This window comes from Phanerochaete carnosa, assembly GCF_000300595.1.
Source record: "Phanerochaete carnosa HHB-10118-sp unplaced genomic scaffold PHACAscaffold_1, whole genome shotgun sequence".
Lineage (NCBI taxonomy): Eukaryota > Fungi > Basidiomycota > Agaricomycetes > Polyporales > Phanerochaetaceae > Phanerochaete > Phanerochaete carnosa.
This window is the reverse complement of record NW_006767628.1, coordinates 3101015-3128910: the sequence shown is the minus strand read 5'-3', so window position 1 is coordinate 3128910 and position 27896 is coordinate 3101015. Positions and strand designations below refer to the sequence as shown.

The window sequence follows — 27896 nt, the reverse complement described above, 5'->3', positions numbered from 1 at the left end:
GGGGTCTCCGGTTTCTCCGACGGTTATTGCGCCTTTAACGCCGTCGACGACTAACGGAACGAGTGTGGTTACGGACGACGAGGCCGATTATCAGAGCGCCTATTCTACTAGTCCTCGTCATAGCTATGGCAGCTTCGAGCAGTTCTCCGTAAAAACCGAGGCAAGCGACAGCGAACTGGGTACACCGACCACCAAAGAATACGTTGTCGACTTGGGACGCCCATATAGAGGCCGGACGTCGAGCACGGTCACAGCGAAGGATACCAAGACTCGCCACAGGGACAGCGAAGATACCGTGGTTACCTCTCCTATTGGAAAGATTTAATTCGGAGTATTTATTCTTCAATGTATTTTTTGACTTGGGCCGCCATATAGGTCCGCTCGCTCCTTCTTCGCTTTCCAACTGCGACGGCCTAGCTAGCTTACCTCACCCCACATACTATCATGTTCGACCATTGTCCCTCGGTCTTCCTATACTTATACCAACTTCTATACACTGTTAAATATCCTAGCACCACACTTCTTGTCCGTCCACTGTCTACAGTACAATGTCGAAAGTAGCTATGAGTCGATTCGACGCTGCGCATTGAAAGCCTTGACCACAGATGCGACCTGCCCGAAGAACCAAGTCTGCGAGGCCTTGTCTGGAATGTACACGAAACGATCATGCTCCTTGCCGCCCTTGTGCGCAAAGCGAATCCCAGTGTCCTCGATTGTAACGCCTTGCACCTGCGTGAAGGGGAGCTGCCAATCGACGCGTAGTCTGCTAGAGGCGAACGAGATCACTCGAGAGGTAGTCAGTAATACCACGTTGTCTCCGCCAGGGAGATCTGTCTCAGAGTTAATGGTGCCCCTTTCTCACTATGCTACTTCACGGGCACGCACTGATGTGAGCAACGTAGTTTTCCTTGCGATAGGCGCCGTTTTCCAGGTCTTTCATCCAATACTGACCCAAAGCCTCACGTTGGGAAAACGGCTGTTGATAAGGGTTGATACGAATGCCGCACAATATGTAAATCCAGACATACCACGAGAACGCCATCCGCTGGAACAAGTCGAGGCTAGAATGAGGCAATGTTTAGGACAAGAAACGAGTTAAAGACTGGTAGGACTCACAGAGCGCACACGATCCCTTGCGGGATTGTCAAAGACTGTCGTAGTATTTCGAATGCCTTCACTAACATTTGAAGCCAGGTCGAAGACGCCAATGACAGGCTTTGTCACAGCTCTGATGGCATGTTCGTGAGCGGAGGTCTTGTGAGAGGGGCTACAACATACCCGACGAGACCTTTGCCTATACCTTTGAAGAATCCGCGAGCGCCGTCGTTCTCCGCGCCCTCGATAGGCTTGAGCTGTGGGCACGGTTAGATATGTTGTCTACGATGTGCCAATTAGGACATACGACAACTCCTTCCACGCCGCTGGCAAGACTGCTGGCAAATGCTTCAGCTCCAGCAGCGACACCATAGCTACGGGCCAGTCAGTCAGGTTCTCATCCAACTGATAATACTACACACATCGCATGTCTGGGCTTGTTTCGTCGTTGCGTCATCCTCCGGCGCATCTGGTATTCAGAATCAAACGTTGCCGCAGAAAGGCCTGTAGTTGATAAGCACCAAGCTGAGGATTATACTCGCATCGGGACCGTACCTTTTCCAACACTGCTAGTAAATTTCGTGACGCTATCTGAGACGCCGAACACGGTCTTCTTGACGAAACTTGCCGCACCCTGTGTGATTCGCTCTAGCAACGAATAAAACCAAGTGAGGGGAAAAATATACCTTTGCAATCCCGATACCTAGCTCTTGGTTACCATGCATGACTGCGCCGTTGAAGGGCTCGTAGAAGATGTCCGCGACCCCCGAACTGACGTTAGTGAAGAGACCAACAGGATTTCCGATGAAGTCGGCAGAGCCCAAGATACGGTACAGCTGGCGCAAGACTTCCTGACGATAGTGATACATGATACGGCTCTGGAGCTCAGGCAATCGAAGCCTCATGTCTTTGATAGCAAGGGCATTCATCTCGAGTGGCGCTTCGTTGATGTTGCCCACCGCCATAGTAATTGCGTTCAGTACCACAGCGAATGGATTACGAATCGCCAGCCTAGCAATCATGAGAGATCTGCTTCGAGCGTGTATTCGTATTTGTTCCACTCACTGCTCATCACTGCTAACCCTTTCCGTGCGCATGAAAGATATGGCCAGTTGGATAGGCTGCAATTCTAGCACTTCGAAGTAGAGCTCCTGGCCTTCCGCAGTATCTTCGGGTTCGATAACCTCGTCTGGCTGGGCTATCAGCACACTGTAGCGTGGAGTTAGAATCCGCCTATCAAAGAGGTAGCGTTCAAACTTACTCCTCTTGCACCTCATCCCAAGGAGCGCCCTTGATTTTAGTAAGGTCGAAGAGTGCGTACAGGAAGTCTTCGTCCGCTTGCACAGTCAATGCTTGTACCAAGATCGAGCAGTATTTTACGAAAGTGACGCCATGAGCTAGCAAAAGCTTTTAGTATTGTCTCCGAGGTAATCAGACGTGCGGTGGTCACCTTCATCTTTCAACCATATAACAGAGCCCTGCAAGGTTGGTGGCGATGCCACTGTGCTTGAATCCTTGGAAATGGGTGTTGGCTGAAGGACGACAGGGAACAGTGCATCATGGAGCTGATTGTCGATTTGGAGGCTTCCACAGACGATATTGACGGCCTGCGCAACCGGGCTATTGGTGTACTCAAACTTCAGGCTATTGACAGACATGTAGACGACTTCTACAGCCTTCCTGTTGACGAGTGACAGACCAATACCTTCGAAATCCACATTGATGGCCAATGAAGACGAGACTTCTTCCTGAACTGCCTCGAAACCCTCTTGACTCCCAGTCGTAGCGGCCACGTCGAGCTGAGTGACCGACCCGGCGCGACGGCTAGTGGGCTTGTACAGGCTGACTTGCGCGTTGTAGTTGGAAATCCTTAGAACCTGTTTAGAGCCTTCAGCCCTGACGTCTAACGAAACGATCCGGGTGCCTTGTCCGGTCTAAGTAGACAGTTATTCTACCAGTAGATGACGAAGGCAAGCAAACTCACAGAAAATCGGAAGGGCACAAGAGCACCGATCTCCAAGATGTCCAGGGCACGACGAATGCCCGCACCGTACACATCAAGCACCAGCTTCTTCTCCCTCGAGGCCGGGAAATCCCACGCATAATTGAATATCGACTTGCTCGCTATCTTGTAGGCCGGTACCGTTCGGCTGCCCGTCGGTCCTTCGGGGTGGTCCAAATCCTAAAGAGTATGTTATCAAGGCTATCTCACTAGCGTGTGTAACACCCTGAGGACGAACTCTCTGGTATACTGTGAAGGCGTAGTCGCTGTCGTTCTCGACGGTAAACGGCCACTCTTCTGCCTGGGATATGACAACGAAGATTGTAGACCCCCCAAGCTTCATCTCTGCGCGTATGAGATGGACGTGTCCAGTGCCTGGGCTAACTAGGCGGAAGTGCACCCTTCCGATATCCTCTAGATTGATCGGGGCGGACCTGCAAGACTATGAAGCGCAATGTATGGGGTATTTGAATACTACATACCACTGGGCGTTGATACCGGCAAACGCTAACGTCAATAACTTCGCGTCGCCTTGCCGCATGAAGTGCATCGGAGTTCTTTTCCCCGGTTCCAAAATCCCACGATCTCTGGGCGTAGCCGCGTGCTCCCGATAACAGATATCTTCGGAAGTGTTGTTACGAAGGATAAAGCGAGGTGCGAGAGTGATGACTTTTGTGAGCTTGTACTTGCCAAGTCCTTCCGACCAAGTCAAACCGACATGAATTTCATCATTGCTACGTGATTCGGAAGGGATGACAAGTCGAGTCTCTGCAGCGGGTGCTTCTAGTCCAATCGCCTATAATGAGAAGTCAGCCAATTTGGCAAGACCAAAGACTTAAAATGCTAACCTGGGACCACATCGATTGGCCAAATTTGAAGCTGAAGTCTTTGCCTTGGGCATTCGGGTGTGAGAGCACTACGGGCACGCATAAGTACACAAAGTGAATGTACATTGCATGCTTTGAACCTACTAAAAGGTGTTGGCCGTTGCAGTACCTCTGGTCGAAGTCTGTGTCAAAGTAACCTGAACAGCGACGCGAAGCCAGCTAGCGTACCTGGTCGAAGATCACCTGCAACATCTTGAGGAGAACCTATTCTATTCGCCCGCCAAGGTCTCACCGAGAACGGCAAACCGGTCTTGTTGACGATCAGGTATGGGCAGTATATCTGCACCTTGAAGCAGCCCCCAGAATCCGGATAGCGGCTAAAGGAACCATGAGCTACGCATACGCGACAAGATTCGTGCACATACACGTAGTTTAGTCCGAGGTCTAGTTTGCGATCTTTCTCATCCCTCAAGGTGAGACGATTCTCAATGTCGAAGTCGGCACTGCCATCAGTGTTGATAATTGAGAAGTCGCTCGGTTTGAAGACTATCCAGATGCATCAGAAGTGCGGGCTTGTGATGCGAGCTACGAATCATACCAGCATCTTGCACCGTGACGTTCAACAACACCATGTGGCCCAATTCCACTGAATGTACAGGCATTACCCCACCTTTGCGGAGATAGCTTCTCCAATTCTGGTCCGTGTTCTTGTCGTAGATCCTGTACTCGATGTTGTACGGCAGCAAGTTCTCCAATTCGACAGGAGCCCGCAACTTAAGAGAAATCTTGGGATATTTGCTGTCTCGAGTTGAGTTTAAACATGATACGCATCAGATGTGAGCTCACCGAGTGACAGCCTCCTTAACGTCCGTATCGACCCATGCTTGAAACCGGAAGGCCGCTTCTTGAGGATCTGTATGCGGACAACGGACAGCGAAGCTCCTGCGAGATATGAGGTCTTCCCATCGAATTGCGGGCGAGGGTTTATACCCGAAGCCCTCTGCCACGGAACTGTGAGTATCTCAGACATGACAAACGGAGTCCACTCACGATCTGGTTGAATCTTGAGCCTGTTCTGGCCTATGCCTTCAATGGGTAACGTATAGTCCTGCCCAGGAGCTACCGAGGTGTGAACAACACCATACGATGCGGCAACGAAGCCAGTGAGCATACCGATCTTCTCTAACGCATGTACTGGACGCCCCAACTCGTCCACTAAGGTGATTTCCAGAGGATACAGAGTGTAGTTTTCAACCCTATATGTCGAACGAATAGTGACAATCTTGACGTTGTCCTCCACAACAACATCACAAACGATGCGGTGGGCAAGCTTGTCTGTTCGTGGACGTAGTGTGAACGCAAACTCTCCCTCCCTGTCGACAGGAATACTTCGGACTTGGTCCCACTGCTTTCCGATGAATTGGACACCAATGCTATTGTGAGTGGTGGAAGAGACGTGCTGAAATTGAATCAGCACATTGCATAATTCATAAACGGGTGATGTTCACCTCTCTCATCGTCTTCCAGTCGTCGAAGCGCCAGTCAATAGTCTTGTCATGCGGGATCTCTGTCATAGCACTGGCCTGTGCTGTCGTACTACCGTCCGCATCTGCCCAAACGGATATGGAACATCCTGTACGATTCCGGATCTTGTAGGGAGCATAGCTTCCTCTGGCTTTCCGCAGAACCCGCTCGCCTTCCTGACCGAACATCTTCGCAGTAGCAAGCGCCAGTTCGACGAAGGTCATGCTCAGGTTCAGATCCAGTCTCTCTTTCGCGAAGAAGGCTACAACAAGACCCCCTGACGTACTGTCCTTGACGATCTGTCACAGGAGAATTGGCCATGGTGTCGATCAAATTAGAGAAGGGTCTTACTGATGCTGTAAAGGTCCATGGATCAATCACTAAGGGCATTATGTTCTATCAGTGGCTATCCGAGTTAACCTGCGGGACAAGTCTACACTCACGAGGCTCCCAGTGTGAGTTTGTGAGATTCCAATAGCTGATGTGCACGGCAAGTGTCGTCGTAGCTTGTAACTGGCGTAACACGGTAAGAAAATTTTCGGAAAACGAGAAGTGTTCGCACCTCAGCTGACCAATCCTTAGCGGTCATTACAAACGGCTTGACCTTCAAGTGGAGCATCGGCTGTTCGTGAAGATCGCCGATGAGGATAAGCCGGAACCCTTCACATGAAGCCCGGAGCTACGTGACGATGTTGAGTATGGTCCAAAACACGGATCAGAAACAACACACCTGCTCTTTGGTCAGGACGACGTTTGCGCTACCGACAGGTCGTGAGCGTGTTGCTGCCCTGGTGGTCTTCCTGGATGTTGAAATGCCATAGACACTCCGTGCTGGCACCAGGGCATCCGAGTCCGGTACATTCGTCTTGGAGTGCTTTTGAGCCGATTCGGTGTAGAGTTCAATTGCTCTATTGACAATAGTCGTGATGAGGTTCATATCGCGATAGGATGCTCGGAAGACGATGGGCTGGGAGGTCATCTCGATGGTCGTTGTCTGATGCGTAGCCGTGAAGCGGCTGTCCAAAGAGAATGTGAAATCTACGTCGTCCAAGAATCGGACAGTATCTGCATCCTTGCCCATTCGAGTGAGAGACATTCCCAGGTGCTCTACACTTAGCGCAAGAATACCCTGCATGTTTCAGCGTCAGCGAGAGCATGAGTTTGCACAGCAAGACAAATCTAACCTGCTGCGACAAGAATAACTTCCGGATATTGAGACGAATAGCGCGCGTGTTGACGTCGGTGTCGTTTTCTAAAACGCTGACGGACACATCATGGAGGTCTAGACGGAAGTCGATCGTAGAGGGTGCCTGAGCAACTGTGACTACATTGTCACTCTCTTCCCCGATGACCTCTTGCGACGCCGGCCTTTCTGCATCAAGTGCACTAGTGAAAAACTCAAGGAGGCCGATGATAGGATCAACGGCGAAGATCACCTGCGGTGAATCTACAGTGATAACAGCAATGGATAAATTATCGTGGCCGCCGGTGGATGTGAAGAGAATCATGACTTGGTTGCGATTGTGTTGTGCGGCAGGTATGATCTCGCGGAACTTCGTATTCCCGGGGCGAGTATTGCTCATCGTGAAAGATTTCAAGATGACTTCGGCCTCAGTTGCACCGTCCGACAATGTTTTCCCTCTCAAGGTACAAGAGTTCAACGCTAGCCTTGCAATTCCATGCTCCTTTAGAGACTGCTCAGAGGATGCAGACTCATCATAGAGGTGCAGTTTGACAACCTCTAGCGTGATGAGCACGTCAAGCGTCGGCCATGACCGGGAGCCTGAAGAGTTGGCCTGCACTTCCGGCTGTAGATCGACTGCTGAGTCCGACGACACAGCGATCTGCTTCTCCAACTCTAAAGTACTCTCTTCGGAAGCGTCTGTGAACGGAACGGCGAGAACGCGAGGGATCGACTTCGACAACTCCATGAGGAGTCCATATTGGACTTGAGTCAGATGCAGCTTGACGTCTGATATGGTAACGTTGACCTTTAAGGAGAGAGTGAGTATCTAGACAAGCAGCGACAGAGACCCTTACAGCAGTGTCAGGACGAGTAAGATCTCTAGTTCTGTCGACTCCCGCAACCTGGGTAACATCCGCGGTGGCGTCAATATTCTCGACCATCTTTAAAGTCTGTGGCTGTCCATCACGTGACAGCGTGGACGACAAGCTGATGCCTCGAAGGCTGGCATTGATCTTGTCTGTCGGGCCCTGGAAGCTGTTGTGTGCGTTCAGCTCTCCGAGGCGCAACACAAGAGCGTCCAGTGACCGTTCTACGTCCGTGGGGAAAACGATGATAGGGGACTTGATGGATATGTCGAATTGCATGCGCTCAATCTCGGAAACACTTTGCGCTGCCGCCTGAGTGGCTGCATCGTAGAGACCTTTGAGCTTCGCGAGGCGCATAAGGAATACATAGAGCTGATGGAGAGACTCTTCAAGATAGTGAACGCGCAATGAGCCCGTGGCGAGATACACCGACGACTTGACGCCCTTGTAGTTCTCTTGATCCGAGGGGTCGAACGTCTGGTAGCGGAAGTCGGCGAAGTTATCGCCTTCGATAGACAGGATCTGCTTGTACCCTGGTATCGCCGTACGCAATTCGGAGTCGTCGATCAATGAGAGGGAGCCGAGACGGCAGTTGACTTGCATCGTAGATGCATGAAGCATAATCGACGCATCGCCTGTCGACATGGCCAAGGTTGCAACCTGAACGTCTTCGTTGATAACGATGACTGTGGACTGTGTAAGTTTTGAAAAATTAAATTGGCGTTAGGGGGTTCTCCAACCTTGCACGCCAGCGAGCTTAACAAGGACCCTGATCCTCTGAGTTGGACTGGAATTGCTGGTATTTGTCATCTCGCCGGCGTCTTCGCCGCGGCTGGGAGAGTCGATCGCGTTCGGTGCACTGTCTTGTGGCACGAAGGTGGTCATGATGAAATCGTAAAGTGCGATGACAGGCTCTGGGGCGGCACGGACAATGACGGTGGTAACCATGATGTCCACTGACTGGTCAATCCCTTCGTATACGGTCGTGAACTGGGGCGACTGAGGTTGTACGCGGTTGTACTTCACCGCTAACAAGTGCTCAGATAAGTCCGCTGAGGCAGACGAGATAAACTTGATGGATTCTTTGCCCGTCTGAACTACGTGCATGGACAAGGACCTAAGATGAAGAAATCTGTCAAAACAGTGCGAACTACAAGCCAAAAGGAGTACCTCAGGCTCAGATCAACGGCCATGGTGAATTTAGCCATTGCGAAAGACATGGCGAATTGCTCCAGCGTGAGGTTTCCCAACTCTCGCTCGACACCTTCATGAGATTTGTACAACGACGCGCGAAGGTTGTCTACTCGGAAATCCACTTCGACAATATGCTGCAGCATCTCCAGGGTCTGTCACGAGTTTGTAAGCCCTCTGCCTACATTCCTTTACTGCTGGACTAACCTCGACAGCGCCCGGTTGCGCCTCGAAGAATTTGTTGTCATCGGCCTCCGCTGATTTGTCGGCGCGCTTTTCGTCTTCGGTGTCACTGTCAATATTGTAATCCGGATCATGAGAACCGAATATGCCGCTTGGCAGACGAAATGCACCAGCGCCAGACTTCGCCTTTTCCAAAGCTGGTCGTCGAGGAGCATTGGAGTCGTTATCGAACTTCGGGATGGAGACGTCGATCAATCTCATCAAAGACTTGTACTTGGCGTCCGAGAGGTTGATCTGTAGATTCGGTAGATGACCAGAGAGCTTGAATCGAGCTAGACTATGCGCGCTAGGGACGATAGAATTCTGAACTTGGAGATTGATGTTGATACGCTCCAGAAGGTGCAACTCGTCATGCTCGTCGGACGTTAACGCTTTACGGGAAGCCTCGAGATCTGTACCGATGACGAACTGTTGTGAAATATAAGCCGAAAGGGTCACCACAGGTGAATGCAACTTACCTGAGCTGCCTCGAGTCGGACGGTCAGCTTGTCATACATCAGGGACTCGAGTCGACGATAGTCCTCATCGGAGTACTGCTGCTTGCGCTTGGAGCTGATCTCCTGAACAGCCTTCTTGTCCGCTAGCTCACTCTCGATGGCTATATGGCCGGCGTCTATGATAAGATGTTTGCAATCCTTAGTCGTGATGCTGCAAGGGGACCTGGGTTAATTTCTCCATACGAGTAACTCACTCGCTCACTTCTCAGGAATGATGATAATAGGAGTGTTGATATCCATCTGAATGTCTACGGTCTTGTGCGTCTCCAAGGCGTATTCGAGACCAGCTCGGGTCTCCCTGCGGATACCCTCAAGGGTCTCCCCGGCAGCGTCCTGCACGGTCAGTTTGGTTGGGAGTTATGGAACAGGATAACGGGAAACACAAACCAGGAGGGCCTCGACCGATTCAAGCTGACTCGCTGGAGGCTTGAAGAACTTGTAAACGGCTTCGATATAACCCCTGTGGTAGACAACCTCCATATTTCGCATGCGAACGGTTAATGCACTGTCGGCGCGATGATCGAGAGGGTTGTGCTCGAACTTGAGGTATAAGAAGGGGTCGACAGGCTGGATGCTCATGTCCGCAGTGCGTACAGTATCTTCATCCTGGACTTGAACAATACGAGGATAGACCGTGTTCTTGGTCGTTCCATCGTGTACAGAGAAACTTGTTAGCGAAAGCGATGTCTCAAAGTTGTCCGGCCTCTGAATGAAGTCGGCCTGGAAGCGATTGAAGAGAACAGACAGGATCTCTGTGTTCCGCCCGTGTGGGTCGGTCTTTAACGCCAAAGATCCACGTTGGAGACTAGCGGCGGCGCGTAACTGGAGGGCGTCGCGAGGGGTTTCGAAGGACGAAGCCAGTGCGGCCTTCTCGTCGTAATCCAGAATTTCGTAAAGTTGCTTCCGCTGTTCGTCGGTCATCTCGCCGGAGAACGGTGATTCCTCGGCGGTGGCTTCTGACGCGCTAGAGCCTGAAGAGCCCCACAGCCAGCCGGTCCAGCTGCTGCGCGATTGAGTCTGCTGCTTCTTCTTCTCTTCATCCAATTTCCGTTGTGCCGCGAGGTCCTTCTTGAGCTGAGAGCGCGCGATAGACCTATAGAACCTAAGATCTTCATAGGACAATTTGCGCTCCAGAGCCTCCAACATAGTCGTGTCCTGCGAAATCTTCAGGATTGCAATGCATTGATCAAGACAATATGCATACCGTTGGCGATAGCGGCCCCAGCTGTTTATTTTTAAACAGCTCCACGTAACGATGTCGATCGTCACGTCGCTCCTTGAAATAGTTCCATGTCCACTGTCTCCGCTTCTGGTGTACCTCATCCAAAATAGCAGTAGACGCAAACTTCCAGAAGGCTCGAGGTTGGCTCTCCTCGAGATCCTCGACGGCGGGCCGGAACTTATGGTACTACGACAGCACATGTCAGACACGTCGCTGACACTGTTACATGTGCCTTACCTGGTGCTGGCGGGTATAAAAATGGTACATGTCGACTAATGAGATGGCGTCTCGGTATTGGTTGTCGTCGAGAAGAACGCCAATTTCGTTGAAGAGCAGCTGAACATCGAAGCGGGGGATGTCCTTGGTGGACTTGTTGTTGATTTTGACCTGAAACGAGATCAACAAAGCGCTCTGTAGGACCATACAATCGCACTCGCCCTTCCTTCACCAGATACAGGCTTCAAGACGAACTGGTGATCGGTCGAGTTCTCCCCATGGTTGATCTGAATATGACCATCAGGCACAACAAGGCTGTGCGGGTCTGGATACGTACAAGTTCTGTGAACTTCTTGACGAATTCTTGGTACGATAGACCCGCAAGACTTGCAGCATCCGTGTCGAAGTACACAGCCAGAGACTCCATTTTAGCCAACTAGATTGGACTTCAGATCTGAAGCCCGAGAGACGATACGCGCGCACTGACCTTGTGAATAATCCCTGCAGTGCTATCAATGAAGGCGGGCAGCCATCGATCATTGACTGAAACAACTGTAAAACCGGCCAAGGTCACTCCAGCTGCGAATGGGTGCTGAGAAGCGTAAGTAATATGCAATCACGGTTTATTGCAATGAACGCGCACTCCGGGGACACTGAGCTTGTCTTCATAACGGACATGGATATTTTTCACGGTCACCTGGAGGTTGTTGATAACCTTGTTTATGAGCGATGACAATAGACCCTGTTGCTGAGGAGATTCTACGCCAGTGTTCAGTGTCTTCTCCCGCGCATGCATAGAGAACACCATACCCTGTTCTGCCTGGCCTTGCATGTGAAGGAGCTCGGCATTCTGGAGCCTCTCGAATTTTGCGGCCTGTGCTCTGCGATCCTCCTCCTCAGCATCGTAGGAACTTTCAGAAGAAGGGACCACGAGAAGGTAGACGTCTTCGATGAGAATTTCGACAGGCTGGTTGCCCAGGTTCATCCAGTGCAGCGAAAGTGTAAATTTCCCGAGGTGACCTGTTTTGGCGCGTCCAATCTATCCGAATAATCCTTCGATGTCTTTTGGGTAAAGCGTACCTTCTATGACATCGACCGGTAGCCTGAACTTGTCTAGAGCGCCCTTCTTCAGACGCAACTGGCGTAATGTCAATTGACCTGTCGCGTGCGCTCAGTGTGTTTCACTTTCCAATGAGTAACGCGTCGCAACCTTGTCCTATTCCGTAGTTGACTTGGTTCATATCCAAGTTCTCGACATACGGGGCCAAGACCCTGTTGAACAACTGGCCGCGACTTTAGTACATGATGCAAGGGTGGGAGTATGCTGCGCACGATGTTGAGGACCTCCTTCCCCGGGTCGAGCCACCACATCTTGCTCAACGCAGAGGTGTGGTATCAGATATCGTAAACAGATGTGGGCTCGTGTGCGAGAGGTATATGATTTTGAAACGAGGTTCTGACTCTGGCCAAAGTCGAAAGCAGTGTGCAACGAATAATCGATTAGACGCTTGAGTCTGCAGGCGGTACGTCATGCGTCCTCCCACCGGAAGGTCCGGGCTCTGGACTTCTTCGGCCCGGAATTCTGGCCCGTAGACCGCTCCGCCGCCCTTTGCCGCAACGCTTAAACGCTTCTGCCCTCTCCTCGCCGCCTCCACGAAGTCTCCACGAGCAACTCGAGCAATTCAAGACTGCTACCGCTGCGATTTTTACGTGAACTTTAAGTATATAACTCTTCGGTCCGCAGGGACGTTGCCGTTTGCATCGTTGTTCTTTTGACCAAACATGTAGCTTTCTTCACGTACAACCTTGGACCAAGTCCGGGCTCCGGCCAGACCCTGCTTTGATCTAGCTGAGGTTATTTCACATTTTTGTTCCTCGGCTCTCGTTTCCCCTGGGTCAGACGACTACACACCTCCTTCATGCTGCTACTCCATAGCAATACCGGTACCCCCTATGACTAGCGGCGTCCAGCTCGTTGCATCACGATTTGGCGGGGACCTGGACCACTTTCTGTCAGAGACCCGGACCCTCTCCGTCTCCTCCGGTTCCCCCCGCGAAGCTGGCAACGAGGATTCGGTACTTAAGTACTTAAGACCCGCCATCTCGACGTGACTTTCGTGCCCCAAGCGGCTGCCTTCTATATCAATCCTGACGCTCGCCTGTCCACCTTTCCCTTAGTTCTTACGCCCACCATGCTATCCCTGCAACCTCAGGCTATCCCCCAGCGTGCGCACGTCGCTCTCCATGTTGAGGACCGCGATCGGCCAAAGGATATCCAGCTCAACGAGGTAAGTCTTCGTTGGCAGCCATTGCCGGGATCTTACTGACTTCCATGTTCGCAGCTGGGAGACTTGCAGGACGCCGTGGAACCGTTCGCCAAGTGAGTACTAGTGTCGCGTCTTCCTCCGTGGTTGCAGTAGTCTCACATGGCGCTCCTCAAGGCTGATCAGCCGTTTTGGACAATCCGTGCGACTTCACTGCACCGTGCCGACGACCATCCCATCGTGTGACACCTGTAAGCCCATCCAATTCACCGCGCACCAATGCCCGCTAATCTGATCGATGCAGTCGTCGATGCCCAAGACTTGCACGACCTTCGAACGCGGTCGCTCGTTTTTGTCCACAACTTGGTGGAGGCTCTGCGATCCCAAGGGGTACGTTGGAGACGCTGGCGTCTAATCATTTGTTGACGGTTTCTCTGCAGACTCCCGCGTCTTACCGCCTCCAGCCATCGAGCTGCCCTCTGTGTGTGGTCTGTGCCTTACCAGCGGACAGTGATGCCAACAAAGTCAAAGCAGCCGCCCTCGCGGCTGTTGAAAATGCGCACTTGCAATTGAGGTATGCGCTTACACTATGGTGCTGTGAATATGTGCTAACCGTCTCGCACAGCCAAAAAGCTTTGCTTGCCGATCTCGAAGACGGCCTTGCGCTTGTTATCACATAATATTATTTCAGACGTCTCGGATTCCTCTCATCGCTATTCCCATCTTTTTGACTTCCCTTTGCATCTGTATACTCTGCACGTCACGTTCATGGTTCCTTCTCTACGTACTTGCTCTTTCTCCTCTTAATCAGTATCATGGACTCTCAATGGCATGTTTATATTCTGTCTCTGTCTAGACAGCCATTGTTTCTGGAACGTCTACAAACTTGCGCCTAAGCGATCGTTGTCGAGTCTAACTCAAGCTCATCATCGCATACTTCGCCCCTGATTACCCCGGAGCATGATTGGAGCATGTGGAAAACCTTTTCTCCACGGGTGCTGCCAACAAAGTGTCAGCAACAGAATGCGACTGTTCAACGTTCAACGCTGCACGGCCTTGCAATGGACCACGAGCATGCGGTCGTCGTCGGCGGTCATCACACAGTGTCACCTCCACGTGAGCCCGGCGGCGTAGACGCCTGTCTCTACCGGGCCAAAGCGCTGTCGTTCGAGATTTCAGGTGAGATTTTAAATTTATCCTGAACGCCGCCTCTTGTCCCCTTCAACCTCGACGACTCCCTCCATGGCGCCCCTCGCGGATTTTATCCTTGCTCATATCCCGTTGCCCTCCGTTCCTCACTACCTCACGAGCTATGTTAACGGTAAAACTCCCCTCTCCAGCATGCAAGAGGTCGGCCCCGCCCTTGTTGCCTACCTCGTCATCGTCTTCAGCACCCAGCAGTTCATGAAGGACAGGCCTGCCTACAGGCTGCGAATTCCATTCCAGATACATAATATGTTCCTCAGCAGTGGCAGCTTGCTTCTAATGTCCCTGATCCTCGAGGAGGTCATCCCGATGGTTTGGAAGAACGGCCCGTTCTGGGGCATGTGTTCGACGAACATGTGGACAAATGTTCGTTGTCTACGCGCCGTTTGGCATGCTGAGCATTGTACTGACGGCCAATGACTTTTGCAGCGTCTTGAATTCTACTATATCATCAACTATTACTTCAAGTACCTCGAACTCATCGACACCCTGTTCCTCGCCCTGAAAAAGAAGCCATTAGGTGTGTCGGACGCGCCTGGGCTCTCTCCAAGGCTCATTCACCCGTTTAGCTTTCCTGCATGTCTTCCACCACTCCGCGACTGCTCTCTTGTGCTATACGCAGCTCAATGGCCGCACTAGTGTGGTAGGTCAAATATTCGGTCCACCGATCCGCTCCGAATGACTATCTCGGGCAGCAATGGCTCCCTATATCGATTAACCTATGCGTCCACGTATTGATGTGTATGTAACCCCCAATGTCTCGGATGAGCTGGCGGCTAACGTAAATCACAGACTATTACTACTATGCAACTGCTGGTGGTGCCAAGATCTGGGTATGTTTGCTAGACGGCAGTCTTTCTCTTCCACGTGCTGATTATTTTTGCAGTGGAAGAAGTACCTGACTACCATGCAGATTGTACAATTCGTCATCGACCTGTTTGCCGTGTACTTTGCTAGTGCGTGCTTCCGACGGAGCTCGGGACGCGGAAACGAACTGACATCGATGTAGCCTACAACTACTACGCCGCGAACTACTTCCCCAACCTCCCCAACTTTGGTAGTTGTGCTGGAACGGAAAGTGCTGCGATCTTCGGCTGTGTTCTACTCTCCAGCTATCTTGTGCTCTTCATCAACTTCTACATTCAGACATACAAGAAGGTTCCGGCTGGCAAGAGCAAGGGAAAGCCTATCGCAAATGGAAAGGCAAACGGTGTCGCGAACGGCCATGGGTACGTTGGCAAATCTATTTTCGGCTATGTGTCATGATCGAGCCGGTCCTCTGCAGGCACAAGACTGAGTAAGGATATCAATGAACCGCGACCACGACAAGGAGAAAGAGTGAAGCGAGCTGGATCAATTGGCACCGACGTTCAGGACGCGCGTCACTCTATGATACCCCCCAAAATTCCTGTTTAATTCTCCTTTGCCCTTCTCGTCCAGGGAACCAATTTCGTTTGTTCGTAACATGTTTCCTACTATTCGTCGCTGTGCATAATTAGGGAACCTAGCGTCAACTTGCTTTGCTTCTATGACGCTGGACCGATTTTTTTTGGTTATTACGAGGCATGAATAGACGACACGCATACGACGAGCCATTCATATTTTTCGCCCGCCGTGCGTTGAGGGTATGCCGGCTAGTAGCCAAGTCTTGGCCTCAATCATTCTATCAGAATTCTGAACCCAGCGCTATGCACGTCGAGAATCTTGAGTTAATCAAATCGATAGTAGTAGCATATGTTCTATGCCGAGCTGATATCCTTCAAGACATAAAAGCTGAAGCTGAGAACGCGGGAGAAATCCACGAAATCCAGGCCCATTGGCCGTGGACGCCAGTTGTCGCGGCGCTGCCTTTCTGGGCGAGGTGCTTCTTACGATAAGTACATGAGGGGGTCGTAGGACAAGCGATATTCGGCGGTCGACCACCCCTTGTACCGTTCCTCAGCGCCCATGCTGTTTCTCTCGACGTGATAGCCCGAAAGACAGCGCATACACCCTGCGAATATCCACGGAGCGTCGATTCGGTTTCACTGCTGCTTCCAGAGTGCTTTTTCACAAGAGACACCATACTTGCTAGTGGAATATCCGACGGGTATAACTGCACGCACGACGTGCTATGAACGATACTGCTCTCCGCCTTCACTTAACCAATGCATTCTGCCCTAGACTCCACGCCGTACGCAGGCTCTTCTAGTCGTCATAGTTCCTCGATGTCGATGAGCGGTACGCCGAGGGAGTTCGACGTGAACGTTGAAGTGTATGTCTCTAAGGCTGCCACTATTTACCGCAAGGTGCGTACCACGTACGGCTAGCACAGTCATATCGGAAACTCATTGTCTAAAGCTCAACCCTCCTATCCCGCGGAAGAAGTCTGAGAAGCGCGACTCGCTGAGGAATATGCCGAGCTCTAGCGACCTTGGACAGAGGAAAGTCAAAGGTGCGTCTCCGGTGCGTACTGTGATGCGCGTATATTGATCTATGCACCCAGAGAAGTCCAGTTGGCTTAGTCTAGCGCGTGGAGCAGGTGGTGCAGACCACTGGCGGTCCGCAAAGTGCACCTTGGAAGAGCAGGACGAGGGATGCTTTCTCAATATCTATATTGAGGTGTGTAATACTCATTAACTCGCTACGTACCACATATTAAAGACAGCAAAGAACACGGCGTTATATGCTCAAGTCTATGTACATGTTCTGCACCATACCGACATCCGCCACATACACCGCTCCCTCTTTGATCGCAAAGACTGTCTAGGCCTATTTCCAAGCGCGTACGTGCGAGTCTCCCCTCTATTGAACTTGTCTCATGCTGCTATGAAGCAACCGTCAGATATCTATCAGTCCCACGCCCACTCCAGAGCCTCTCTATTTACAATTTTCCGACACAGATACGCTAAATTTGTGGTTAGTATTACTTCGGGCGTACGCAATGCCTGAGGTGTACGGACGATGGATTAACATACAAGAGGGCGGGTTGTACCGTATGTGGAGGCAGGTCGACCTCACCTGCATACAAGCACGCAATCTTGGGGCCGTCCGCTCTGCGGATGACTCCTCCCAGCCTGAGCAAGAAGAAACATCGGACATGGATGTTTACTGTTCACTTTGGGTAAACGGCATGCTGTCGGGCAAGACAACAGTCCGGAAAGGCCTTGGCTGCCCAGATTGGCACGAAGGCTTCACTTTCAGCGATCTGCCACCATTTGATATGCTGGAGATTATGGTTTGGCGAGAGAAACGACAAGCGAAGCCGACCCTCGTAGGGACAGTGTGTATCCCCCTCATGAATTTCCGACGCGGTGAGCCTGTGGAAGGATGGTTCCCAGTCCAGAGTACACAAAACGGGAATGGTACTATCGCCGGAGAGATCAGGCTCAAGCTTCGTGTGGACGAGTAGGTTCGTTTACTTTCACCCATACTGACATTGGGCTTACCACGACACAGAGAGATTATACTGCCTCATGCTGCGTACTCAGGAGTGCTAAAAGTATGTTCAGGATTTCGGCAGCGTGTCCTAAGATCATGCTCAATCCATCTCTCAGGCTATGCAAGCGAAGAACTATCTGGACTGGATCAGCGAGCTGGAGAGCAAGCTGAACATCCGAAGCATCTCCAGCGATCTAGTGGCCGTCTCGTTAGCTGAGGACAGTCTCCTTAACGACATCATGGAGCTTGCAGATCGAGAAGTTGATGGCACCGAAAGATGTAATGTATTTCCTTCTGTCTGGAGATCCGCGCGCTGACGTCTTGTCCTAGCACACAGCACGTTATTGTAAGCCTTGCCTAGTCTATTCACGTCCTCGCGAGCTCATGTGAACAGCCGGGGAAACACAGTATTCACTAAGACCATGGAGATATTCATGGTGACAAAGGGAGCTGCGTTCTTGGAAGCCAGTATCGGACCGGCCATCCGTCGTCTATGTACAGAGAAAGTCGCAATTGAGACGGATCCCTCGCGCAGCGGGAAGAACTCCAAACACGTCGAGAAAAATGTCGAGTTGCTGCTGCAATGGTGTCAAGAGTTCTGGAGATCGATCTATAACGCCCGGGAGAAGTGCCCAGAGTTCGTGCCCCTGTTGCTCTTCACACAATACATACAGTACTAACCCATGCTTAGCGATATGCGAAAACTGTTCTCCCACATACGTACACTCATTGAAACACGATATCATGTCCGTGAGGACCGGTATCCCGACCTACCGTGGCAAGGAGTATCCGCATTCGTATTCCTCCGATTCTTCATCCCCGCCATTCTGCACCCGCACTACTTTGGATTTTGGCCGGGTGCGTCGTGTATCATTAGTCCACGCATGCATTCCCTAAACTAGCAGCCAGGTCTGACAGACGAGCCCGTTCAGCGAAGTTTGACACTGGTTGCTAAGGTCTTACAGAGTCTGGCCAATTTGAACACGGTGAGTAGTGCGTTTGTGCACTCCTATACTCCCGTGGACGCATAATCATGTAGCATGTGCAGCGTGAAGATTATGTCCGCGTGAAGGAATTCCTCACGAGCTCTACCGGGACCATGATTGAATACATCCTCTTCATATCGTCGGCAGGACCCGAAAACACACCGTTGTCGCCGTCTGTTGGTCTCAATGGGCGAGAGAAGATGAGGATCAACAGCGCCCTACTGCGGAAAAGCAGCACCATCCCCTTGCTGCACCGTGAGTCAATACCTCCCCTGCCATACATGCTCGATGTCGGCAAGCATTTGGCCATTATCACTTCGATAGTCGTGCGGAACACCCGTCGGCACCTGCCTACGAGGACCGGTGCGCCGTCGGAACGAGACTTCGATTCTTTTTGTCAGGCGTGCTTTGAAGTCGAGGAGCAGGCACTCGCACGAGTCAGCAAGCTTGCCAGCCGACGTAGGTCCGCACCCCCGCGCGATGTATCCACCATGTCGGGCCCAGTCTCACCGACCACAGGGAACATTTCAGCCTCACATAGCGGAAGGGTCTCCCAGCCATCCTCGTCATCCACCCAATCCGACTCGGCAGACAGCCATCCACAAATTCCGCGGGTAATGTCTCACGACTCGTTGACAAGTGCACGACAATCGTCCCAGTCCTCTAGAGATCACTCTACTATCACCAGCGATACACCAATACCTGGGCCGTCCCGCCCGCTTCTCATAAATCATCCGCGATCTGCATCTACGGACTCCGCCCTCTCTCGACGAGGCCAGTCTCTTCCATCTTCGCCGCCCTCAGCTTTCGCGTTTCTTTCCATATCCCCGGACACGTCCGAAGAAATCGCTGGAAAGAAGAAGGGGCTATTACGTGGTATTCTCCGGAAATAATAACTCTGGACTGGATAAGCAGAGTGTTTACAATCATCTTGTACAAGGGTATCCGTATATATTAGGTGTGCTGTGCTTTAGTAGATCGTATCCATCCACCCATCCCTCGCATTCCAGACCAACTACAATGCCTCATGCTGTCGAGTCTGCCACCAAGGGTCCCTGTATTAAGTTTTTGACTTCTGCAGCTACAGCCTCTGACGTGCTCCGCACCGTAATGCGGCAAAGCTAGAGAGGTATTCAGCATTCGCGTATGCTGCAGCGGAAGATGTGGTGGCTTACCTTGGCTTCCCGATTAGGCTCCAGCCGCATGAGACACCCAACCTTGCCATCCCCCGACATGTGCAAGATTCCCGCTGCGACGGTGTTGTTGGGATTCGGGTCAACGCCCTCGAGAACGTTCATCGAGTTGCCAGCGACGACTTGACGCTGCCTCACGACATTGACATGACCGGCCTCGTTCGTTGCGATGGGGAAGATGCTCTGTGCCTCGCGCGGGGGCCCGCCAATGAGTTTCCACCGCTCAAAGAACTCGCTCTGGCCAAGCTTGACGTGCTCAATGAACTTGGTAATGACGATCGGCAGCCGCACCGCGATGGTCTGGTGAGCGCCGGCGAGGAAGGACACGCTCAGGATCGGCGGTTTCGCGAAGGGTTTCTTGCACTCGACATGTACAAGCTGCTGCGACTGCGTCCGGGGAACAATGATGCTTGGCGCAATCTTGGCGAAGGTGGCTGAAAGTGCGTCGGACTCTTCAATATGCAGTGTCGCAGTGAAGGACGTCAGTGGCGCAGAAATCTTGTTGCCAACATATATTGCGACTTGACCCATGTGTCCGTGATATCGAGATTTGATGCCAATTTGGACTTGGACATCTTCGTACAGGACACCCTCGGCACAGTATATGAGCTTGTCGAACCATCGGTCGATGTTGGCGTTGACAGTCAACCGCGGAATCCCCTTCTCGGCTAGGACAGCGGCTGGGGCTGATACCATGTCTTGATTCAACCCCGGTGGGTTCGAATCTGTCGGCTCAGACGTAAGGTCGAGACCCAAGAACGATTGTGTGATGTTCGAGGACACGTCCGACTTTGCTGCACCAGTACCATTCACATCTCCCAAGGTCATTTTCCTCGTCGCCTGCCTCAGAGTTGATGAGCGTTCGAGGGACGGCTTTCCACTCTCAGAGTGTTTACGATTCAGTCGCCCGATGAGTGTGCTCTCGCGCGGCGGGAACGGTGGGATCTCCTCGCATACGTTCTGCAGCAAGTCGTCGTCGTCTGTGCGTGTCGCCAGCGCGTAGAACTCGCATGCGCGCTGCTGCAAGTCAACGTCGAGCACGTGACGGTATCGCTCAAAGACGTTAACGAGTTGCTCCTTGATCTCCGGGAAGACGTTGACCCATTTGATGTATGTCGAGAGAAGGAGCGCTCTGGTGGGTGCCATGCAAAATTGCGATTTTGAGTGCAGAACTTGGAACTGCTCGACCGGAGTGTAGCCAGAATCGTTGGCGATGAGGTGACCGTATTCGCCGAGAATGTAACCTATTGAACATTCAGTGTACACAATGGAAGTATCTACTGATAGCTTCGCTTACCTCCAACTTTGACCAAACTTTCGTGTGACGAAGGGGACTTCAAGTATTCGAAAACTACTCTGGCAGCGTACGGCTGGAGGTCCTCGGTGTTGGTCACGATTTGTACGACACGATACCAGACATCATCACCGACGTGGTCACCGGCGGCACTGATAAGCTCCAGTATCGTGTCGACGTACCACTTGTACGTGCCCGCATACTTCTCCGTAAGTATAGCAATCTTTAAGACCATCTCCTCCCGAAGCCCGTAGTCTGCCACTTTGAGGTACCGCAGCAGTTCTCCAACAATGAGTTCGGAGTTGTCAACGTCGCACATACTATAGAGCAAGTCGAGGGCTCGTCGACGGACAGAGATATCTTTGTCTCGCAAAGAAAGGATAATTGTACCCTGATGTCGCTTGATCGCATCTAGATGATCTGCGCGAGCGGCGAGATGAGCCATAGTGTCGAGACCCAAGTATCGCACGTTGGTCTCCTTCGAGCTGATGAAGCGGGCGAGAAGCACAGTCGCTGTGCTGATTAATGGCGAGTTGGTATCTAAGTGGATAGCAAGGTTAATGGCCTCGAATAGTATGGCATGTTGTGCGTTGTTGTGCTGGACGTTGCGGGAGGGCTCTGCGCAATTGCTCATCATTGTCTTTATCACCTCGTAGAGGACGTTCTTGAGGGTCGAATCCTCTGCGTATGATCAAGCCATGACCTAATGTAGCTGGTGGAGAAAGGGCCATACCTGTTGGGGAATAATATTGAAGCAGCCGTAGCAGTTTAACCTGTAGCCAAGGCGATGGTACTTTGTAGTAAGCGTAAGTTGCAGAGTACTCATGCTCTACTACTAGCTGCGAAAGATATAAGCCATCGTGCAATTTCGATAATGCTCCAGATGACTCACTCTATTTAATCGATCGACGGCCTTCGTATAGCATACAGCGTAAGCATCCAAGTGATCCTGGGCAAGGGCCAATACTAGACTAGTGACGCATATGACGACACCCTGGATAGTCGCTGAGTATCAATCTGTATGTAGACGCACTTTACAGCATACCAAGTCCATGTCATCCATGAGGGAGACTATACGAAGGGCCCATTCCGCAGCAGGTATGACCTCAGGGTGCTTTCGATATAGCCGAAGGAGGGTCAGTGCCGCCTTCTTTCGAACAATGTTTTGCGATGTTCTGAATGCAATAGTGAGGACAGCTGTACTACCAGATAGCCAGGCTTCTGCTTACGGGGAGATGAGCAGACGATGAACGTCCTCCGCAAGCGCTTCCGCCATCTCTTGTCCACCAACGTTGGCGATAGCATGGAGAGCCAAACAGTTGTAGACCTCGTTGTTCTCGTTCAAGTCCTTTCGGATTGAGTTCACCACCAGTCTTAGGAAATCCGAGTTCTCGTGCATGAGCAAGGTCACTGCTAGGTAACCCTGCGGAAGGCCGTTAGTGACTAAGAATACATGGGGGAATACACGTACTATTTGCTTCTCGCTATATTTTGAGCTTGAGATTAGGTTGACGGCTTCCATGTGTCCAACATCGACCTTGTAGCCAAGGATGTATGTGAAGATGACCTTCGCTACATATCTACGAGGCTTGTCAGCACGAGTCCTGCTCGCAATGAAGCGCTTCCCTCACTTCTTCTTCTGGTATCCATCCAAGTTCCCGTCTGCCTAATAGTCAGGAACCGAAGTCACGAATACGCTCTGGGACGCGTACCCTTGAACCGCTTCCGGATATTGGCCATCTCTTTGTTGATTCTCTTCTCTTCCAGCTCGCGGACTCTCGCACCGCGAATGTCCGCGATAAACTGGAGATGGGCTGTGAGCTGTGTTTACCCTGACGTGCATCTGTCTAACACACCTGGGTCAAGCCCCTCATGCTCGTCGCCATCTTGTCGGATGTAAAGGTGTTCGCGACAAACTACAACCGAGTTTCGAGATCGCACAGGAAGAATAGTAGGGATCCTTGAAGCTATGTGGCAGCAGGAATTAAAGAACAGGGAGGGTAGTCAACATGGAGTAATACGAGCTGGTCGTAGGAGGGCTGAAGACAGCCTAGACTCGGCTAGAGACCGGCGGCCCAGCCACGCGCGATCGGCAGGCTCCTCCGTCCTCCGACCCGAGCTCAGCGCTCCGAGACGACCCTCAGCCAAAGCGTGATTAAATATCGCAAGAGTTGTGACTTTTCGTTACTATTATTCTAGTAAATTACAATAGTGCAAGTGGTGGGTTTGCATGCAAATCGAAATGGACAGCTGCTGATCAAGTACACATCATCTCCGGGACAGGCGGCTTGGCGTGTTGGGCCGGGAAGAGAAGCTGGTGCTCATGTGCCGGGGCGTCGAATAGCCAGACCGAGCACCGCTTACGCCCGGCGGCGGGAGCATACTTGCTGACCAGAAGGGAGAATCCATAGGGGTGGCCGGTCGGGTGTTGGGGCGGGACTGGCTCGTCGAGCGGTACGTGCTGTAGTTGTTGAGGATGCTGACCATGTCTTGTGCGAGGTAGTCGAGCTCCTTGATCTCCGTTGCAGAAAGCGGCTCGTTTCTGACGTCCTCATCCTCGTCGCCCGACTCGTCTTCCTTACCCTCCATCGGTGGTGCCAGCCGCTTGGCCCGGAGTTTGGTGATACCCTCAAAGACACGAAGCAGGCACGACTCCATCATGACCTTGAGATGTTCCAGATCATCGAGTACGTTCAGGTCGCCGACGATGGGCAACCACTCGTCGCAATCGAGTCCCCGACGAGTGACTTCGACGCGATGTGCGCCGAAGAGCATGTACGTCAATGGATCCAGACGAGTCGTGTTAACCAAGAACTTCTGCGCATTCGCGTTCGCTCCTGCCGCCGAAAGGTTTTGGCGCTTTTCAACGTAAGCAATGATATGCTTTTCTTCGGTGACTGCGCCGTCGCCGTCCTTCTCAAGCCTTTTGCGGTGATTGACACTAGAGGGATGAATGAAGACCACCTACGATCCAGGTCAGATGAAATGTAGCTAAGCTCCTGCCCAAAGGCACATACCTTGTCCTGCGAAGTCCTATAAGTTTTGTCAGAGGACCGAACAGCGAACTTGGGCTGGACAGCAATCGAAATGAGTGCAGCGAGCAAAGGCAGAGAACTGCCATTCTTATTGAGCTCCGCGGGAACAGTCAACACAGATCCTCTGGACCTCGTTGGCCTGACAGCAGCAGTGCCACTGGCGGAGACCTCAATGACGCCGATGTCGTACAGAGACTGAAGAATGTGCGACTTGATCTTCTGGATCATCACGAGAGTCGGCTTCGACAGGAAGTTCTCCAGGCAGAATCGAGTGGCGGCATTATACTCCTCCCGGCTGTATATCTCCCACCATTGATTATATGCGCGCAGAGTCGCCAAGGCGTCAGAGCGGAACTCTTCAGGCGAGAAAGAGATCTTGCGTGCAGACGCTTCGTCCTTCAGGTGCATGGGCGAGACGAACGGGTCGCGATTTGTAAGGATGGCGGCAAGGGTTAGGGCTTGGTCAAGACAGCGGAAGAAACTTCCGAAGAGGACAAGCCTGCCCATTTGCGCGTCAATTGGCAGCTGGAGGAGGACACGTCCGAGCGATGTGAGGTTCTTGTTGTCGTCTAGCGCGCCGACCATCTGCAACGAGTTCATTGCCGCTGCTACGCGCTCCGCAGGCGGCGGCTCGATCGTAGCGGCTAACACCTCCTCGACGGCCATGCCTGGGAAGTTGAGCGCCTTGACATGCATGACAACGTTGCTGAGGTCAACACGCTTCATCTCGACCGTCTGGTGAGGATGCAAGTTGTCCGCGCGGCGACGGCCAAGAATACCATAATATTCTCCTGGACGGTGGCGACCGGCACGGCCTGCTCTCTGGTTCAAGTTCGACGAGCCGACCCATGCGGAAACAAGAGATGAGATGTGCCTCTCCGGATCATATCGTTGCTCCTTGATCTTGGCTGAATCAACGACGTACACGACATCAGGAATAGTGACGGAGGTCTCGGCGATGTTGGTAGCAAGAATGATGCGACGCTGTCCGGGTGGTGGAGGGTCGAAGATGAGTTGCTGCTCCTGAATTGGCACGGTTGAGTGGAGACAATGGATTCTGAACTGCGAAGAGTTGAAGTTCAAGCCGAGCCTCCCTCCTCTTGGGTTTTGAAGCGCCCTTTGCACGCCGATAATATCGTCCCAGCCGGGAAGGAAGACAAGAACATGTCCGTCGTCGGATTTCTGCAGCACGTGGGTGATAGTAAGAGCAATGAGGGGATACGGTAGATCGAGATCCTCCTCGGTTGATCCTTGACCGTAGCGTTGCCGGAACGAATTGAATGCAGGATGGTTCGGGAGGTTGCCACCGAGCTCCTGCGCAATGTATTTACGAACACTATCGTCCTGGAACACCCATTGGCCCTCGGGGCCGGCGCTTTCGAGAAGCTGCAGGAGATACTCATCCAAGAAGTGCTTCTGCACAGGGAACGACCGACCGGGAATGTCGATAACGCTGGCTGGGTCGCCCTGCTCGTCAGGGAAGTATTCGCGGAAGAGCCTGGGATCGATAGTGGCAGACATGAGCACGACCTTGATGGGCTTTCCCTTCGCTTTGCGATCCGCCAGCAATCGTTTGAGAACGACGAGTAGAAGATCAGTATCAACATCTCGCTCGTGGACCTCATCAACGACTATATGCGTCACATCGTCGAGGCTCCTGCCGCGTGCACCTTCTTCCAAAGCGGACTGCATCCTCTTCAGGAAGATACCGGTGGTGCAGAAGGTGACACTGCCGTGGTCCTCGGGAAGCTGTGCTTCGAATCGAACCTGGTAACCAATGGAGCCCTTGCCCGCGATTTCTCCTCGTTCCGCTGCTACACGCTGCGCAACACTAATCGCGGCAATACGACGTGGCTGGGTGCAGACAATATTGCACTTTGCGCCCTCTCCTCCGTCTATCCAGTCGTCCAGGATGAGTTGGGGAATCTGTGTGGTCTTGCCAGAGCCAGTGGCTGCCATACAAATCGTAACGTCGTGTTCGCGGATGTGGGAAAGAAGGTCGTCAGCTTTGGTGTAGACAGGAAGCGCAGCGCGAGTCTTGCGCATCTTCTCCATGGCAGGGTTCTCCAGATATTGTTTGCGTCTCTCCTGCAGAACCTTCGACTTCAGGGCAAGAGCCTCTTCGTCGGCTCGTCGACGGTATGGTGCCACGTACTTCTGAGGAGCAACAGACTGCTGGTCCATGGTCGCTGGGTCGTCGTTGCCCGTCATCAGCGAACGAAGCCTTGGCCGGTTCTTGTACAGTGTACTCCTCTTGATCTCCGTGCAGAGGTCGGCAACTTGGTCCTCGACGCGTTGGTCAACGGAGAAGCGGACGGGCACTGCCATGCCAAGGTCCTTCCCTGTCCTCGCATCCGTGACAAACTTCTTCCACAGCTCGGGATCGCAAGTTTCAAGATACTTGGCGACATCGACGTAACAGCTCATCATCGCTTGCTTCTTGGCTGGTGCAGTACCCATGCCAATCTTCCGCCCACCGACGGTCATGATTGCCTCCCAACCGGTGATGCCTTTACCGCGCAGCTCGATGGACTCAATGTCCGGCCTTCCAAACCCGAACCTCCGACAATAGTAGTCCATAAATTGTCGTGCCCTGTCATAACCAAGTACCGAGCCATCTGGCAAGGTGACTTCAGTTGGAGACCAGTCTCCTGACTGCTGCGTTGGCTTGCGATCGAACTAGAATCAATGAAACTCGTTAATGCGCATTCAGCATGCATCGCACCGTGAACGTACGAAGTCCTTCGCATCCATCTGATACAACGCGCACAACGCAGCTAACCGCTCAGCATCTTTGCGGGATTGCTTGTGGTCTCCAATAGCAGATATGTTCGCATCGTCCGTTTCGCCTTTGATGGCAAGAGTAGCTCTGACTCAAATGAGGTCAAAACGGCTTCGGGAAGAGCAGCTCGCTTGACGCACCTCCACATCATGCCATTCGGTCCAAGAACATGAGCCGCATCATACTTCGGCGAGCTGCGTTTGTTAAGTGCACACCAGTTCGCCACCGGCGACTTCGGATTCGAAGCCCATTCAGGCCTGAGAGATTTCGTCATGTATGTCTCCTTGATGTACTTTTCATCATACACGGGGCCCTGTATAACAGGCTTTTTGGCCATTCCAAATGGTTTTGACTTGCCAGAACTTCGCGCCGCAGGGCGAGATTGCAGGCGGCTGCCGCGCGGTGAGTTATGCGCGAATGCTGGGGCGGCCGACGAATAGTGATGTGTTTGCATGCTGTCGACTTTTGGTGCCTTGGTTGGGCGGTCTAGCGGGGAGGGAGACAATCCTCCCGCGGCATTGTGGTTCATGGAGGATGAGGAAGATGGGCGACTCTGGCCGAGTGCTTGCTGAGCCGGACGCTTCAAGGAGCCGCCGGAGGACGAAGCATGCGCAGAGCTGTGGGATGGATGTTGTTGCATGAGGAGGCCTCGCCTATGCCGGAGCACAAATGCAAAGCGCATAGAGTACCTGTGTACCCTGCAGAGCCAAGAGAGTGAGTATTGCACTTCTGTTTGTGTAAACGATACGCCGCACCAAGACTTCTATCTCTCGACTTTCTCTTCTCGCTATCGTCCGGCCACAAGTCGTTTGAGGCACCTTCCTACAGGTGTAACGTATCAGGGTGA

At 52.3% G+C, this 27896-nt stretch overlaps 6 protein-coding genes across 6 annotated transcripts; 3 read left to right on the top strand and 3 right to left on the bottom strand.

Moving 5' to 3' along the window:
* Nucleotides 1-561: 561 nt before the first annotated feature.
* PHACADRAFT_156217 (uncharacterized protein) lies at nt 562-12240 on the bottom strand (the record flags this gene model as incomplete). Its single annotated transcript, XM_007390423.1, has 44 exons — nt 562-830; nt 886-976; nt 1029-1061; nt 1117-1228; nt 1279-1352; nt 1403-1469; nt 1518-1599; nt 1651-1729; nt 1782-2106; nt 2161-2304; nt 2357-2492; nt 2546-3029; nt 3080-3277; nt 3336-3531; nt 3580-3893; nt 3946-4013; nt 4153-4301; nt 4350-4470; nt 4523-4722; nt 4771-4924; nt 4975-5043; nt 5098-5383; nt 5433-5747; nt 5800-5828; nt 5892-5961; nt 6011-6127; nt 6179-6577; nt 6633-7439; nt 7489-8186; nt 8241-8617; nt 8671-8846; nt 8899-9342; nt 9393-9582; nt 9634-9764; nt 9819-10586; nt 10636-10839; nt 10891-11040; nt 11091-11156; nt 11207-11305; nt 11357-11461; nt 11513-11889; nt 11950-12027; nt 12080-12152; nt 12202-12240. 44 exons carry the CDS (start codon nt 12238-12240, stop codon nt 562-564), a joined length of 9363 nt encoding a protein of 3120 aa, XP_007390485.1.
* Nucleotides 12241-12916: 676 nt separating this feature from the next.
* Nucleotides 12917-14080, top strand: PHACADRAFT_247382 (uncharacterized protein). Its single transcript, XM_007390422.1, has 6 exons — nt 12917-13157; nt 13212-13249; nt 13311-13384; nt 13438-13523; nt 13574-13707; nt 13759-14080. The coding sequence occupies exons 1-6, from the start codon at nt 13062-13064 to the stop codon at nt 13811-13813; spliced, it is 483 nt and encodes a 160-aa protein (XP_007390484.1). The 5' UTR covers nt 12917-13061; the 3' UTR covers nt 13814-14080.
* Nucleotides 14081-14375: 295 nt separating this feature from the next.
* Nucleotides 14376-16092, top strand: PHACADRAFT_180203 (uncharacterized protein; the record flags this gene model as incomplete). Its single annotated transcript, XM_007390421.1, has 8 exons — nt 14376-14705; nt 14769-14859; nt 14909-14982; nt 15035-15080; nt 15132-15172; nt 15226-15295; nt 15349-15568; nt 15625-16092. The coding sequence occupies 8 exons, from the start codon at nt 14376-14378 to the stop codon at nt 15638-15640; spliced, it is 888 nt and encodes a 295-aa protein (XP_007390483.1). The 3' UTR covers nt 15641-16092.
* Nucleotides 16093-16312: 220 nt separating this feature from the next.
* PHACADRAFT_247380 (uncharacterized protein) lies at nt 16313-17540 on the top strand (the record flags this gene model as incomplete). Its single annotated transcript, XM_007390420.1, has 5 exons — nt 16313-16627; nt 16680-16773; nt 16825-16940; nt 16992-17104; nt 17154-17540. Coding segments are annotated over exons 1-5 (851 nt in total), but the record flags the coding sequence as incomplete, so codon positions are not given.
* A 43-nt stretch (nt 17541-17583) lies between these two features.
* On the bottom strand, nt 17584-23212 carry PHACADRAFT_247375 (uncharacterized protein). The gene is made up of 18 exons (XM_007390419.1): nt 23089-23212; nt 22945-23035; nt 22864-22894; nt 22704-22812; nt 22462-22655; nt 22278-22407; nt 22125-22226; nt 21966-22071; nt 21236-21913; nt 19921-21182; nt 18808-19866; nt 18669-18745; nt 18451-18617; nt 18154-18396; nt 18090-18105; nt 17876-18038; nt 17778-17820; nt 17584-17730 (listed from the first exon to the last, which is right to left on the bottom strand). The coding sequence occupies exons 1-11, from the start codon at nt 23116-23118 to the stop codon at nt 19771-19773; spliced, it is 2829 nt and encodes a 942-aa protein (XP_007390481.1). The 5' UTR covers nt 23119-23212; the 3' UTR covers nt 17584-17730; nt 17778-17820; nt 17876-18038; nt 18090-18105; nt 18154-18396; nt 18451-18617; nt 18669-18745; nt 18808-19770.
* Nucleotides 23213-23460: 248 nt separating this feature from the next.
* On the bottom strand, nt 23461-27830 carry PHACADRAFT_247373 (uncharacterized protein). The gene is made up of 5 exons (XM_007390418.1): nt 27805-27830; nt 27190-27747; nt 27004-27136; nt 24250-26946; nt 23461-24196 (listed from the first exon to the last, which is right to left on the bottom strand). Exons 2-5 carry the CDS (start codon nt 27729-27731, stop codon nt 23501-23503), a joined length of 4068 nt encoding a protein of 1355 aa, XP_007390480.1. The 5' UTR covers nt 27732-27747; nt 27805-27830; the 3' UTR covers nt 23461-23500.
* Nucleotides 27831-27896: the final 66 nt, after the last annotated feature.